General features: G+C 43.5%; 2 protein-coding genes across 3 annotated transcripts in view; both read left to right on the top strand.

Moving 5' to 3' along the window:
• Positions 1-6,776, top strand: part of tesk1 (testis associated actin remodelling kinase 1) — a 29,259-nt gene extending 22,483 nt beyond the window's left edge. Inside the window, exons 7-12 of one of the 2 annotated variants that reach the window (XM_037112577.1) lie at positions 1,804-1,894; positions 2,639-2,722; positions 3,960-4,046; positions 4,601-4,697; positions 4,786-5,910; positions 6,021-6,776. In XM_037112577.1, the coding sequence (XP_036968472.1) occupies positions 1,804-1,894; positions 2,639-2,722; positions 3,960-4,046; positions 4,601-4,697; positions 4,786-5,879 (1,453 nt within the window). In that variant the 3' untranslated portion in view covers positions 5,880-5,910; positions 6,021-6,776. Of the gene's footprint in view, positions 1-1,803; positions 1,895-2,638; positions 2,723-3,959; positions 4,047-4,600; positions 4,698-4,785 lie in introns of both variants that reach the window. The other variant, XM_037112578.1, reaches the window with a different exon arrangement.
• Positions 6,777-7,689: 913 nt separating this feature from the next.
• si:dkeyp-75h12.7 lies at positions 7,690-14,111 on the top strand. The gene is made up of 8 exons (XM_037112676.1): positions 7,690-8,166; positions 8,376-8,496; positions 9,391-9,560; positions 9,707-9,885; positions 10,285-10,447; positions 10,537-10,661; positions 10,756-11,043; positions 13,974-14,111. Exons 1-8 carry the CDS (start codon positions 8,088-8,090, stop codon positions 14,076-14,078), a joined length of 1,230 nt encoding a protein of 409 aa, XP_036968571.1. The 5' UTR covers positions 7,690-8,087; the 3' UTR covers positions 14,079-14,111.
• The last annotated feature ends 32 nt before the right edge of the window (positions 14,112-14,143 follow it).

Below are 14,143 nucleotides of genomic sequence, written 5' to 3'. Positions count from 1 at the left end.
ATTTAGTAAACACACAGCTCTTGCTGAGACGACCCAGCTGCCGCTGTAACCTGGCCCTTTCCTGTGTGTGTGCGTGTGTGCGCGTTTCCTCCGGCCCAGTTTGTGCCCCGTCACCTTTTTCATGTTTTCACAAGTCTACTTCACTGTCGGGAGGGTAAAAAGCTTGTAACTTTGGAGATTCTTTATTTTTTACTTTTGCCTTGAGGATCCATCAGATAAGCTTGGAAGTGCATGTGCATGAAGCTAAACAGTGGCTGTGTGACGCATGCATGCCTCGCACCTGAATGTGTGTCGTCGTGTATTTTTTTGCATACCTGCAGCTGTCGTGCACACGGAGCCTCTGTTTGCCCCGAGCCTCTGTTTCAATAGCAGCTGGTGAATTGCGTTTCCGTCGCATTCAAGGGCATGTTTGCTTTATATTTGAGGCAAACACTCTTGTATCCTGTGACAGGGCGCTCGCGGAGAATGGACAATGTTGACAACCTTTCTCCCAATGAGTGTGTGTTTGTGTTGGAGGGCTACCACTGTGCTCGTGGCATGGAGGAGAGGAGATGAAGGGGGTTTAGGAAAAGCACTCCAAATAAGGTCAAACTATTCCAGTCCTCCTCCATTTGCTCTTACTGGATCTCTGCTGCCCCTCTTACTACAAGTCACTCCTGTCCTTTTTAGTCTTCCATCATCCCTCTGGGGTTCACTCTTTCTGCTCATTTATGAGCTTTTTGTCAAGATATTTTTTATTTTTTTTTCCCTGCCAGTCAACCTCTCCATGTTGTGTTTACGTTGGGAGCCTCGACCGTCTCGGCTCGTCGTTTCTCCCTCTGCCATCACTTCCCTCACTGTATTTTTCTGCAGTATCATAGCCCACAGTAGCAGATGGAAATAGCACAGAGGGGAAGTGTCTGCCAGCAGGGTGTGTGTGTGTGTGTGTGTGTGTGTGTGTGTTTGTGTGTACGTGTGTGTGAGCACGTTGTCCTTGCACATTCTCGTGTTCCTTCCTTTATTCGTTCGGCTTAAAATTGCGTAACGACATCTCTGCATAACTGAAAAACACGGCGGTTTCTTAGATACAGGAAGTGCACACAAACACCAGCGGAGCCAAGTTTTTTTTCGCCCCATAAAACCTCCTGATTGGGTCGTGTGTAATGAAACGGAGTGCGATGCCCGCTTGCCTGACTCTTCTTGTCCCGACCGTTTTGTTTACCTGTCGCCCTCGTCCCGTCCGACTCTCCCGAACGGCGAAAAATGTGTTTTCATCGTTTCTCACACATCACCGTGGACAAACATGCATTATTCACCTTCTGATGCTCACGCCGGCATATTTGATATAGTTGTGGAACCAAGACTTTCACTCTGGGTTTCTACAATTATGTGTTTTTAATCACTATTTAATCTGCTGATCATTTTCAAAGATGAAAATTAAATTATAAAAAATGGCCATCACAGTTACTTACACGTGTTCACATTGCTTTCTTTGTCTAAAAATAGCATTAAAATATCTTTAAAGCAACATTATGCAACTTTTGTTTGGCTCAATTTTCTCATCCTGAGGTTTGGTTCCACAAATGATGGCAAGATCAAGATCAATGGGCACCACTATATATATATTTTTTTTATATTAAATTTTTTGTGAAATTAATTCATAAGCCCATAAAGAGACATTATTCCACTCCATGTGATTTTGTTTGTTTTAATCAATTTCCCCAAAATTGAATACAAGAAGCCCTTTTTAATCTCAGGTGAACTGGAATTTAATGTTTTTTCTTAACATGACTCTCCCCTTTCTCCTCTTCCTTCTCTCCACAGTGAGGAAGAGGACCAGGAGCCTCTGGCTGTGGTCGGCTCCCCCTACTGGATGGCCCCGGAGGTGCTCCGAGGGGAGGTCTATAATGAGAAGGTACTGACGGATCACTTTCCCTCGCTGGCCGTCCGGCCGCGGATTGTTGCAAGAGTTCAAGGTCCACAGTGGGCATGATGACAGCCGGTCAAATAAAACCGAGGCAGTGAAGTAAAGCAATAAATATTTAATAAATCAGTATGTCAGAGGCGAGCAGGAATTTGGTTATGTAAGAGCTGCACTTATTGGCCTGGGTTGACGGGTAGTTTTTCTGCGTAGCTGAGTGGAAACTCTGATTGCTTGTTAGAGTTTCATTTAAGGGATGGTGATGTCGTTTTGTTTTTTTCTTCTGTGTAATGCAGCCTGACTGGGCCTCACATGAAACTACAAATTAGTGCAAACCAGATCCAGAAAGTAGTGCTTATTTTTAGACTGCATTTCCAAAAATAATACAAACGACATATGTTACATAATCGGATATTTAAACCACACATCGGGAGAAAAGTACATGGAGAAAGCATACGCCGATATAGCCTAGGAGAGAAATTAAAGGCTAAATGAGTTGCCCACCCTGCCCTCTTTCACGTGTGTCTTAACTAACTAGAAAACACACAAGATCAACCAGAATATTTGAGTGTTTTTGTTGAGACATTAAAGATGAACGATATTTGAATGGAGTTTGGTTGAAAAGTCACCAGAGCAGTAAAAGTGGTAGCTGTCTCTTCCTGTTTTTAATTTGATCTCTCTCTCCCTCTCGATGTGAATCCATCCGTCTCTGATCGACCCGTCTTCCTCTCCCTGCAGGTGGATGTGTTTGCGTTCGGGATCATCCTGTGTGAGGTCATCGCGAGGATACAGGCCGACCCCGACATCCTGCCACGCACTGAGGTACCGAGGACAGCGGTTTTCATCATCCCCCCCCCTCGTTCGCCTATCATCACATATTCATCATCACATTCATGTCTCATTTCATAGAGCCCTTTTTGTATTATATAACTGCGTCCGTGAGCTGTAAGGGAAACTGAACATTCATATTAACACCATCAATGACAGTTCAAGTAGGGCTGCCAGTATTTCAAAAGCGGCTCCAGCACATGACTGTTGCGCAAGATGCGACTTTAAGCAACAGTTTCACCATGACAGAGATGATATTAAAAACTGCGTGATATGGTGGATATCACAGTTTAGAATCAAAGTGCTGATTGTTGTCTTGGACAAACAGGAAGATGACTTTCTTATCTCTAATAAAAGACTTCATGACCACAAAATTGTCTCTGCTAAAGAGCTCAATACTGCAACCAAATTATATTTAAGAAATGGTTTAGGAGTTACTTCAGTGCCTTTTTTTTTAATGATTTTGTGAATTCAACAAATGCTTTGTGAAACTCCTGCTTACTTCAAAGACAGTGATACATGAATAGCCCTTAAAAGATCTGATAAATGTACTTGAGTAGAAAAACAGTTTATAAAATGTGATTTTTATGTCCAGAATTGTACTTTTTAATAGTATCAAAAGCACAGTAAATAATACATATATTTATTAGATTTAGAATATATGCTACCTTGACTCTGATGCAGCATGTAATCTGCAAAGTAACTACTGATTAAGGTCATCAAATACATTTGGTGGAGTAAAATGTATAATACTTGCCTTCAAAATGTAGTGTAGTGGGAAAATAGCAGAAAATGTAAATTCTCAAGTGCAATTTTAAGGTTCCTGTTCTCCACGTAAGTACAGCAGTCGAGTAAATGTGCTTAGTTACACTGGTATGTTACCCGGTGTGTTTTTAACCGGGAAAGCAACAAAAATAAAGTAATTTCAAATCGGTCTTGTTGGCACAAATGGTGCAATAACAGCATAATAAATTACACTTAACACTTTGAGTAGTCGGTATGAATTTAGGACACAGCATCAGTGTTTAACACATATTGATGTCCTTTTGAAGAGAGAGCATTTCTCCCCCTTGTGGCCAGCAGCTGAGGCTACTTAACTGTCAGCTCATTTAAAGGGCTCTTAAATTTTATTTATTTTTTTTTTTAAAGAATATGTTGAACCAGAGAAAAAAAGAACATGAACAGTTTTGAATATACAACAAAAAAACATTTTCATGGCATTTTCTTCCAGGATTTTGGTCTGGATGTGGAGGCCTTTCAGCAGATGGTTGGAGACTGTCCTCCTGATTTCCTGGAACTGACCATCGCCTGCTGTAATGTAAGAAACACTCATCTGGAAAAACCTAATTAATTAATAATTTCCTCCTTGCTCCATCTGTTTAGTCTACAGTTCTCTTCTCTGATGGTGCACATTGAGCTACTTTACGATTTTATGATGAGAAAGTCTAAGAAAGTTGTCAGGTTGTGCAACATGTCTGATAAGTCCGGAGTATATAGCATACAGGTCTGTATCCTCAAGAATCATCATACAGTTGAATCAACACCTCTCAGCAATGTCCACATCGATGCAAACATTTATTGGTTTCTACAAGCATTGCAGAAGAGAAGTAGGGGTTGTGTCATGTCTTTCGTAACAAATGAAGCGTTGTAGGATTATCCCTAAAGGTCGTGTCACGTTTAAATGGAGTAATCATAGTGTTTCTGTAACCTGTGTTTAAACCTCTGACGGCTGTTATTATCTCAGATAGATGAAGACAGTAATGTTTTCCAATTGTCTGTCTGCAACAGGCTAACGTTAAAGTTGGACAGTTAGATCAGGAAGTCATTGATTTAATCGTTAAATGTTTCGTCTTGGTTTCTTCCTCCTGCCAGATGAATGCAAAAGTCCGTCCGTCCTTCTCGCAAATTGTAGTGGACCTGGAGAGGAGGCAGGCTGAGAGGAAGCAGAAGGACGAACCAACAGTCAAAGGTGAGTCATCGAACACTCCGTAGGCACTCATGGTAAAGCTGTTCTGTTCTTGTAATATATTTAGCTCCGTTTATTTTTTTCCTTAAAGCAGTTTGTCCATCGATCGGCTCTCAACGAAGGCGATCCCTCTGCCTCCCGTCAGACCCTCGCCTCTCCCGCAGCAAGTCTGACATGCTTCATCCACCAGACACACCAAACTCTGTTACCTTGGCAACTCCTGCCCGGGTCAACCCCTTCTCTCGGAGGGAGGACCTCAAGGGCGGCAAGATCAAGCTGTTCGACACTCCCAGCAAGTCGGTCATCTCCCTCACCTTCACCCTGCCGCCCCCGCCAGACTGCGACGACCCTTCTGCGTCCGAGACGGACGGCAGCGACCAACCTAGGAGGCACAGGCGCTGCCACTCGCTGCCGTGTACGCCTCCTCCAAACCTCACGTCGGCGCCGAACACCGTCCTAACTGAGGAGGAGTCCATGTCTGAGGTAGAGGTTGGGAATGATGCACAGAGTGAAGAAGAGAGACTGTTGGGAGATGAGAAGGAGGTCATGGAGGGGGGTGATTCAGGGCTTCCTCTGTCGCTGGACCTGCTGGACCAAGACAAGGAGGATGAGGAGGAGGAGCCCATGGACTGCACCAGCTCCCCGGACACGCAAGACAGCACTCCGTCTCCTTACCCAAAACTCTCCCAGCCTCCATCCCACTCCTCAACTCCCATCCAACCCTCCGCCCCTACCCTCTCAAATGGCTGGGGGTCGGCCATCTCCAACGGGCCTCCCTGCCTGCCTCCCCTCTCCAACTTGGACAACAACAACGTGGTCGTGAGTCGACCCTTGGGGTGGAGCGCCACCAACGCGAGCGCTCCCACTGCAACCAACAACAACGGCTACCACTCCCCCCACAGCGACCCCGCTGGATCATCCCCGTTCGGCTCCGGCAGCGGACACTCTCTGGACCAGGAGGAGGTGATCTCCTGTCCCGGTTGCTGCCTCGCTGGCCTTCGCTTTCCCTCAATGTGTCTCAGAGCTCCACCGCGTAGAAACCCCTACAAGAACTTGAATGGGGACCACGCGGCCTCACGTGGCCTGCTTTGTCCAGGACCCAAGGGCCTACCGCCCTCTCCTACACCCACAACCACCACCACCAGCCTGGAGCCGGGACTGTCCTTGCCGGGGGCGCAGACATAAACCCCAGTGTCTGATCACCAAATACAAAGACGTGTCGAAACTCTGCACCAAAAGTTCCTCACTGGAAATTTAGTCAGTCTTCTTGGAATTTGCACAGATTTAACTCAGCAATACCCTGCTTATTTTCCACACATACTTTTGGTGCAGAACAGGCGCTGAGTCAAACACACTCCAGGCTGATTTTCTCCTTTATAAGCTGTGGGACAAAGGAACTGATGTCCTTGCTGGTGACCTGTTGCGTGTCGCCCTCTGCTGGGCTGAGGGTGACACGCACGACTTCAGAGTCAGCAGTGCCTGCGTAGATCTGACTGATGATCGGTAGCATCCAGAACTGTTCAGCATGTAAACACTCCAGTTTGGGGCCCCACTGGTTAGATCCTGTATATTTGCAGATGTAAAGATTCCTATGACTGATGATGATGATGATGATGATGATGATGATGATGCTGAAATGAGGAATGTTAAGCTTAGTATTATTACTGCTGCAATGATTTTCGATGTTTGGTGCTGTTTCTGAATGAACAGGCAGTTTTGCTTTAATGTCTTTAATTATCAAGAGGTGTATGGTGCACTGCAGGGCTGTGTGTGTGTGTGTGTGTGTCTGTGTGTGTGTGTGTGTGTGTGTGTGTTTGTATGTGACAGGGACAAATGAGTGTGTAGTGGATTCAGTGTGAGAGGCTGGATATGAGGGTGTGTGCTGTACACCGTTCCTTTGTTGCTGTATGATCTCTATTGGCCCTTCTGGTTGCCTGGTTTAAGCACTTCAACTGTATTACTGTTAATAAGGAAATATTTGATGTCATTATTACTTTTTGGAATGAATGGTCAAAGACCTGCTTAAGAGATGTACAGATTCTTATTATTTAAAAATGGTATTGAATAAAAAGATAGAATGCAGTTACACTCTCCTGATGTTTTTCTGCCCGTTTTCAGATGGTGTTGTTGGTTGATTGGTCCACCATTTTGCTCCAGAGTGAAATATCTCATGATGTGATTTCTTCACTTATCTCATTTTCATCAAGTGAAAATTTTAATAAGTATCGCTAATGCAGTTTGTTTTGATTGCCAAACTACATGCAAAAGCAATGACATTCCCAACAGCTGCAGGTGTACTTTATGCTCAGGCCTGATTAGCAAATGTTAGCCTGCTAACAAGCTAAATGAGGAGGGTGAATGTGGTCAAAATCATACTATAACATTTAACCTGGGAGCATACATAAAGGCACGCAAGCGTCTACTAACACGCTAAAAACAATGTTAATGTGGTAAACTGGTTTGTCATTGTTAGCATGTTTTACATAAGCAGTTACCACTGTTAAGTAAAATAAAACACAAGTACAGGTTAAGCATGATGCCTGCTCAGCATCAACATGTTAGTGTTGTCACTGAGCTCATTTTAGCTTGTTGATATCTGTATTTAGTTAGGTAGGCCTACTAAGATCTTAAACAAAGATGGTAAACATGGTAAACATTGGCTTATATTAGCTCTGCGTCAACATGTTGGCATTGCCATTCTTAGCTGGCTTGTTGATGTTGACAAAGTACCTTGTACCACTAGCATGCTAACACACTGCAAATGTTGTCATGATAAATGTTTAACAAGGCTAACATCATTGATCTTGGCTAGCCAGTTCAGGTTAGCATTTAGCTCGGTAGCATAAGATGCACTAATACTAACAATGCCACACAAAAAAGGTTGATAAAGGTTCCCCAATTTGGCAACAGTATGACAAAATATGACAAGAAAAACGGACAAGACAGAAAAATCTGTCATTTTATTAAACTTTTTTTTTCTTTACCTCATATTAATGTTTCCTTAATGATGATGTAATGAAGAGTGATGTGATGTTAGTTTCACATTTTCTGCTCAGAGGAGGAAAAATCAAAATCATGAAACAAGTTTAAATCACCTTTTATCTGAGTGTCTCTCAGCCTCTCAAACTTCTCATCCTCCTTTTAAGCAGATTACAACCCTTCCTCTCTCTTACAAAGTCACTAGCCTTCAATTAAATCCTTATCTCTCCACCCCTTACTAGCTCCCTCTGACTCCAGTCTGTCAGTCTCCCCTGCAGCTTGCGCCAGCTCGTCCTCCTTACAGGTTCATTTGTCTTACTTTAAAGGGAGTTAGTCGCCTCCAGTATGATGCAGGCTGGAGTTCAGACCATCACTGTCTGGCTGATTTAATCCAGCGGTCTGACATTTCTTGCCATGGGGACACCAGATGTAACCACGAATCGGTGGAAAGCACCGGTGTGGTGGTGTGTCATGGTCGCCCTGTTCATCAAAGGTGAGTACTGAAGGTCATAATACAGTTTAAAATGTTTAAATTGTGCTTTTCTGTAGCAGTTTTCCTGTGTTTCAAGTAAGCCATCCGCTCCTCTGGGGAGGCTCATGATGTCAAGTGTTAACAAAGTTGTGACAGTCGGACTTAACGTGTCAGTGAGCATCTTTGGGACTGTGCTATTTTGGTGCATGGGTTTCGTGTGAACTCCGCAGGGTCGACTGGGTTAGTCTGCTACACGGCAGTGGAATCACTGGATTTAGGCTGCCTCCTGCGGTGGGATTGTCCCCATGCCAGTCCTAATACCACCTACACTGTGCAAACAAAGACTCAGGGGTAAGTCCTCCTGTCTGGGTCTTAGTGTGTGTGCGTGTGTGGCGTTCTGTATCTACACACACTTGGAGTAACTGTAAATATCCACAAATACAAGATTTACTTTTTCCTTAACTTTTTAAGCAGTTTTTGTATTCAATTTTATTGCAACTTTCATTTGTAGCATTTTTTTTGTCAATGCAGCTATGGTTACTATTTCTATCAATGTAATATGTGTATCTGCTTAATGTATTTTATTAAAGCTGAGATGAGTGAATATATGCAGTCCTTTAAATTGTTGGTATTTGTCAGGTTTTTTGACATATTGGAAGGGAAATAATTGGGAATGATTGAAAGAAATATGCTGCGTAATAACAGCCGAACCAGATACTTTTTTTTTTTTTTACAAAAACTGTTGATGTGTGCAGTTTGCAAAAAGAATCTACGTAAACAACATAAAATCAGATGACAAGGAAAAGAAATAAGAAATTCCAATGATTTAAATGCAAGGTCACAAAATGATGATGAATAACAGAAGAATTCAACACCACTCAGCTGGCAAAAAGCTAAATAAAATAGGCTAAAATTGACCAAGAAAAGAAGACAAAAATAAACATGAAGATACTGAGCTCTTGATAATGTGTCTGTTGGTAACTTGCATCTGTACACCAGAATATCTGCCATGTTTGACTGAATGGTAATTAAGCTTTTAGAAGTAAACTAAAGGATGATGGGAATTATAAGATGCAGGATGATAATAAGACACAAACATGCGGCAAAACAGATATAAAACTGTTGAACCTGGGGGTAACATGACAGAGAATACTGTGCCAACAACAACACAACCGACCCGACCGATCCTCGATTGTTTGAGGTGCTGATATCAGGAAGCAAAAGATTCTGGTTCCCTGGTTGCAGGGACCCCTGGCAGGATGTTCCGTGGTGCGTTTGGGTGTCGTCCCGCAGCTGTGACGTCTCGCGGGCCTTCGCGAACTTTGAGCTGTACAACATGATCCGTCTCGGCGTCCACCTCGGCCCCGGCACCACCGTCTGGATCGAGCCCCGCAAGTTCGACTACAGCGACTTCAGTCAGTGACAGTTTGTGGTTCCAGACTTAAAAACACAGACTGCTATCTTGGCTTACATTGTCTGTGACTTGAAAGTACAGTGCCCTGCTTTAATGTTGAGTTTAAAGATGATTAACCTCTCTCTCCTCTGACCCCCCCTCACATAGCCTTCAGCCCTCCCTCCGTCTCCGTCTCTGTGAAAGAAGACCAGCTGATGGTGAAGGTGCAGTTCCCCTGTGCTGCCAACAGGAGGTGCTCTCCGGAGAGGTGCTGTCCAATCACTGAACTCATTGACCCCTGGACCACAGTGACCGTGTACAACAAGCTCAATCACTCAGAATACCAGGTTTCACATGCTTTTTTTTGTTGTTTCTATTTGGACATTAATAATTAAAAAATAGGTACATTTTCAGGGTTGAAAGCTAAAAGTTTCTGCTCTCAGCTTGGATTTACTTATTTCCTTTGTCCTATGTGACATTTACTAGAAGAGTCTTGGGCTTTTGGAGCCTGATATGAACATTTAGTGGACAAAAAAAAAACAAAAAAAAACCCAACAACAAAACAAAACCCTTCATACTAAAAGTTAGTCCATATTTGATTTAAAACACAACATTTTATTTCAGGAAACACTATGTTTCGAAAATCAGAACACCTTACATTTGCTCAGTGAATTGTTTTTCGAGCTTTTGAATCTGCTGCTTTTATTTTGAAAAAAAAAAAAGGCAGCTTTTCTGTGTCCTTGCAGAGCCGGACAGTTTGGACCCAGGAAGTGGTGACGTACGTGGACTTCTCTGGCCTGGCTCCTGGTCAGAACTACTGCACCGTGGCCAACTTCTCCTTCCCGACCTTCTCCATGGCTGCTTCCTCAAAATCAGCCCCTCAGTGTGTTGAGACTGTTTCCAAACCAGGTGAGAGGAAGTCAGACTTTTGAAGCTCGAGACTGATAAACCATGCACTGACCTGAAGTGCCTTTACATTAACTATGTTTTCCCCTCAGGGCTGCTTCCTGTGCTGTGTCTGGGGATCGGGCTCACTTCTCTGCTCCTCGCTCCACTTCTCGCTTTGTTTCTAAGGAGACCAAGACGAGCCACACCAGCCACTGAAGATCAGCCCAAGGCTCCGGTATACTCTGCACTTTACCTCTCTGCTTGTTTTTTAGTTTTCTCTCTGCCTGTCTCTGTTTGACAGACAGCTGTATTATGTTTCTTTCATTAAGGTGCCGTCTCAAGATCCAGTCTCTCCGGTCCAGCTCTCCCTCGTCACTGTCGATCCATGTGACATCCACCTGGAGTTAGTTGATGACCAAATCTCTATCCAGTCGTCATCCGGTCTTCCTACCAACAAAGCCCAGACCTACACCCTGGATCCTCCCCATCATGACTCCCGCTCAGGTGCTTCGTACTGGGACAGTGGTGGAGTGGAGCTGGAGCCGAGCCTGGACTCTGGGATCTTCATCCCACCTGCTCTTCTGAAGGACGAATGGAGCCTGAAAGACTCAAAGAAGGTAGGTGCCAGGTTCTCGCACAGGGATGATGCCACATCACCACATCACTGTGCTCTGACCGGTTTGAAATGCCTGGAGGACATCTTGCCTTTGCATTAAAAGCAACGGGACACTGTGGAAGAAGAAGCAAGTGCAGCCCAGCTCTGTCTCACGGTGTCGTACCAAGTTCGCCTTTCAAACAGTGTCTCCAGTAACAAGTGTTCACCAGCTGAGTAGTTTCTTCTTCAATCTTAAAACTTCCAGCTGAAGCAAATTGTTACACTTGGAATTTATGTTTAAGAAAAGGCACATTTATGTAAATATATGGTTATCATATTTCAGTGGACAAAAGTTGTCTTTCCATTGAAAGAAGCCGGTACAAAGTTCAGAGATCTAATTTGGACACCTACCGGTGGGAGTCTTTTTCACAGGGAACACACTAGATGGATTACACATCTAATCTAGACCGGGGCTGGCTCGAACAGAGCAAGCCGAAGTCCTGTGAGGAAGGACACATGGGCGACCTTGCTGAGCCTGGACCCAGATCAGTGACGAAGAACTGACCGATGAATTTCTTAACCCTCAAAAGGGTTCCGCTTGAGAATCCAAAGTACTTTTTCCCCCAGAATTAAGAATACAGACTTTATCGATCCCTCACTGGTGAACTGCAACTGTTACAGCAGCTTGGGTCAAAAACAAAAATAAGAAAAGCATGAAATACAAAAAATTGTATACACTCTACTATTGACTACATATACAGATATGACCAAGGTGGATCCTTGGATACCCATCATTTTAACACCCATAATGAAGGATATATGTTTAAAGTATAATTGCAGTGTCAATATGAATGCTTAATGTTTTTATAATGTAATATACTGTCTGTACATATAATAAATCTGTATATGATAAAGTTTTGTATGATAAGATATAGTATTTTATGTAGTGTGAAGGACCTGGCTTCTGACCTTGCTAACCTAAAGTAACCACCTTATTTCCCCCAGGAGGACTCACTCCCACTCTGCATCTGATTGGCTGGTATTCATTTCGAGTTGATTGGTTTGTGAAACAGAGACAAAACTGAATCTATTGGATTTGTGTACATGGGTGACACTCGGAACTGGGTTAAGATGGAGATGTGTACCCATGTAAACAAATCCTAAAGATTGTATTGTAGCATTTTGCCGCACCTTGACCAACTCAATCAACCTCATGTGCTGCTTTTCTTGGCCCTGTGCTAAAGAATTGAACGTCACTTGGTTTTGGACTGTTATTGGTTAAACAAAACAGGCAATTTGTGGACTTAAAATAATAGGTAGCTTAATCGATAATCAAAATAACAACCCCTGAAGGTCAGTAAGCCAGACTGTGCTTTAAATGTCTCCCTGGCATTAATTTCTGTTCGGCCTCGGACTTGAATGAGGTCCATTATTAGGACGCTGAATGAAGATGATGAGGCCAAAGGTCACGACTAACTAATTGAACCCCTTATTAACCTCAAACATAATAAGTCTGTCATCGAGCGATAGAAATGTGATGTGCCCCCCCCCCAATTTTTGTGTAACCATATAAGCACATTCCTGATGTGAGTCAGAGTGCCGCAGGAAGAGGGGTCGGAGAACGAGCTGGTGAGTGAGGATCACCAATGAAGCTGAAACAGTTCATCTAAAAAAAGCCCAAAAGGAGCTGTTTTTTCTGCGCTCGTACCGATGATTCAGTGAACCGCTCAACAGTTCAGTCCAAACCATAAACAGGAACTAAGAAAACATCTGACCCCCCTGCGTGCAGCCATCAGTTCCTTCCCGAGCGATAGCAGCAACGTTTCTGACTCACAGTTGCCCCACCGCCGCCCTCCTAACCGTGACGGACGCCTCACTCCGCCTCCCTGAGTGAACACAAGGAACATCTTGACATCTCACTCTCCTGACTTCTGTTTTCGCTGGTGTTGCATTCTTTACGCAACATTGGGGGAGCCTTGGGGGTTTGGCCGTCCAGCATTGTTTGTTTTCCCTTTCCACCTTCTCCAGAGTCCACAGTGACCCCGGAGGGTGATCCAAAGCCACAGTGCATGTTTTTTAAATTTTTTTATTAAAAAGCACAGTGCTTACATTGTGGGGGGATGATTAATGTATGAAAACGAGAAGCTTGGCTTGTGTGGAAGGAGCACCTGATTACACAACAGTTGAGCTGCCAGATACACATCCAACCTCTTTTTTTTTTTTTTATTTAATTTCCTGCTCTTTGCCGTCTTTTTCCTGAAAATATCCTCTGGCTGTGAGTGTACTTTGGCACATGATGTCTTGTAGTTGAAGCTCACTGATTCCTGCGGTGACCTGGTTAGGCTTCTTTCTTGACTTCTTAGAATTTCTGTCATGATTGATGCACTTAAAACTCACTTTTTATACTGATGACAGGGAGGAGGATGTTTGTTCCAAAGATTTGCGTACCTGTTGGATTGAAAATTCTTGACTACAGAATGGAAAAAGTGAATCGAGGCTTAAGATGTTGGCTATCGCTTTTGAGGATACAATCTCTGCCATTCAAAGACGGATAACTTGCTCAGTTTAGTCATAACCTGTGGATGAAAAATACCCGATTGGTATAATATATAATATGGACATTTGGGTATTCAGTTTGTTTGACATATAGTTAGAAAAGGGCAGCAACAAACTCAAATCATTAATATTATTTAACTTTACTATGAGCTCACTGGACACATTTGAAACCAGTTAAAGCTGCATCCATAATATTCTGCCTGCTGCAGCTGCGTATTTTCCAGAAACTGTATTCAAATGTGCCACTTTGGAAGCTGATGCCTTCGTTCTACTGAGTGTAAAGTCTTCAACTATGCTTTTAATTTTTCTGTGTTAAGCAATTCCAAAGAAATGTATAGCTTGCTCTTGAAATCACATGAACTGGCCTGAATTTCACGTCTTTCTGTTCTCTTGCAGGAAATGCTTAGTCACTCGCTCGGTGACTCACCCGCCCTCCGACTTGTTTCTACCCCCAGCGTCGACCGTATGACCGTCCACAGATGGTCAGCAATGCTCAATTAAGAAACATGTTGCGCGCCATAAACGCTGCATAGCACAGCTTTTTAGGGCTAAAATGATGAAAAACT

The sequence above is a fragment of the Acanthopagrus latus genome, chromosome 10 (genome assembly GCF_904848185.1).
Source record: "Acanthopagrus latus isolate v.2019 chromosome 10, fAcaLat1.1, whole genome shotgun sequence".
Taxonomy (NCBI): domain Eukaryota; kingdom Metazoa; phylum Chordata; class Actinopteri; order Spariformes; family Sparidae; genus Acanthopagrus; species Acanthopagrus latus.
The sequence above is the reverse complement of the archived record's forward strand: the minus strand, read 5'-3'. Positions and strand labels throughout refer to the sequence as shown.

Bases quoted from the DNA above. Each gene is read 5' to 3' on its own strand.
- si:dkeyp-75h12.7 (XM_037112676.1), top strand. From the start codon at position 8,088: ATGGGGACACCAGATGTAACCACGAATCGGTGGAAAGCACCGGTGTGG. The intron at 8,497-9,390 runs GTAAGTCCTCCT...CCCTGGTTGCAG, and splicing joins GTGCAAACAAAGACTCAGGG to GGACCCCTGGCAGGATGTTC. The intron at 10,448-10,536 runs GTGAGAGGAAGT...TTTTCCCCTCAG, and splicing joins TGAGACTGTTTCCAAACCAG to GGCTGCTTCCTGTGCTGTGT.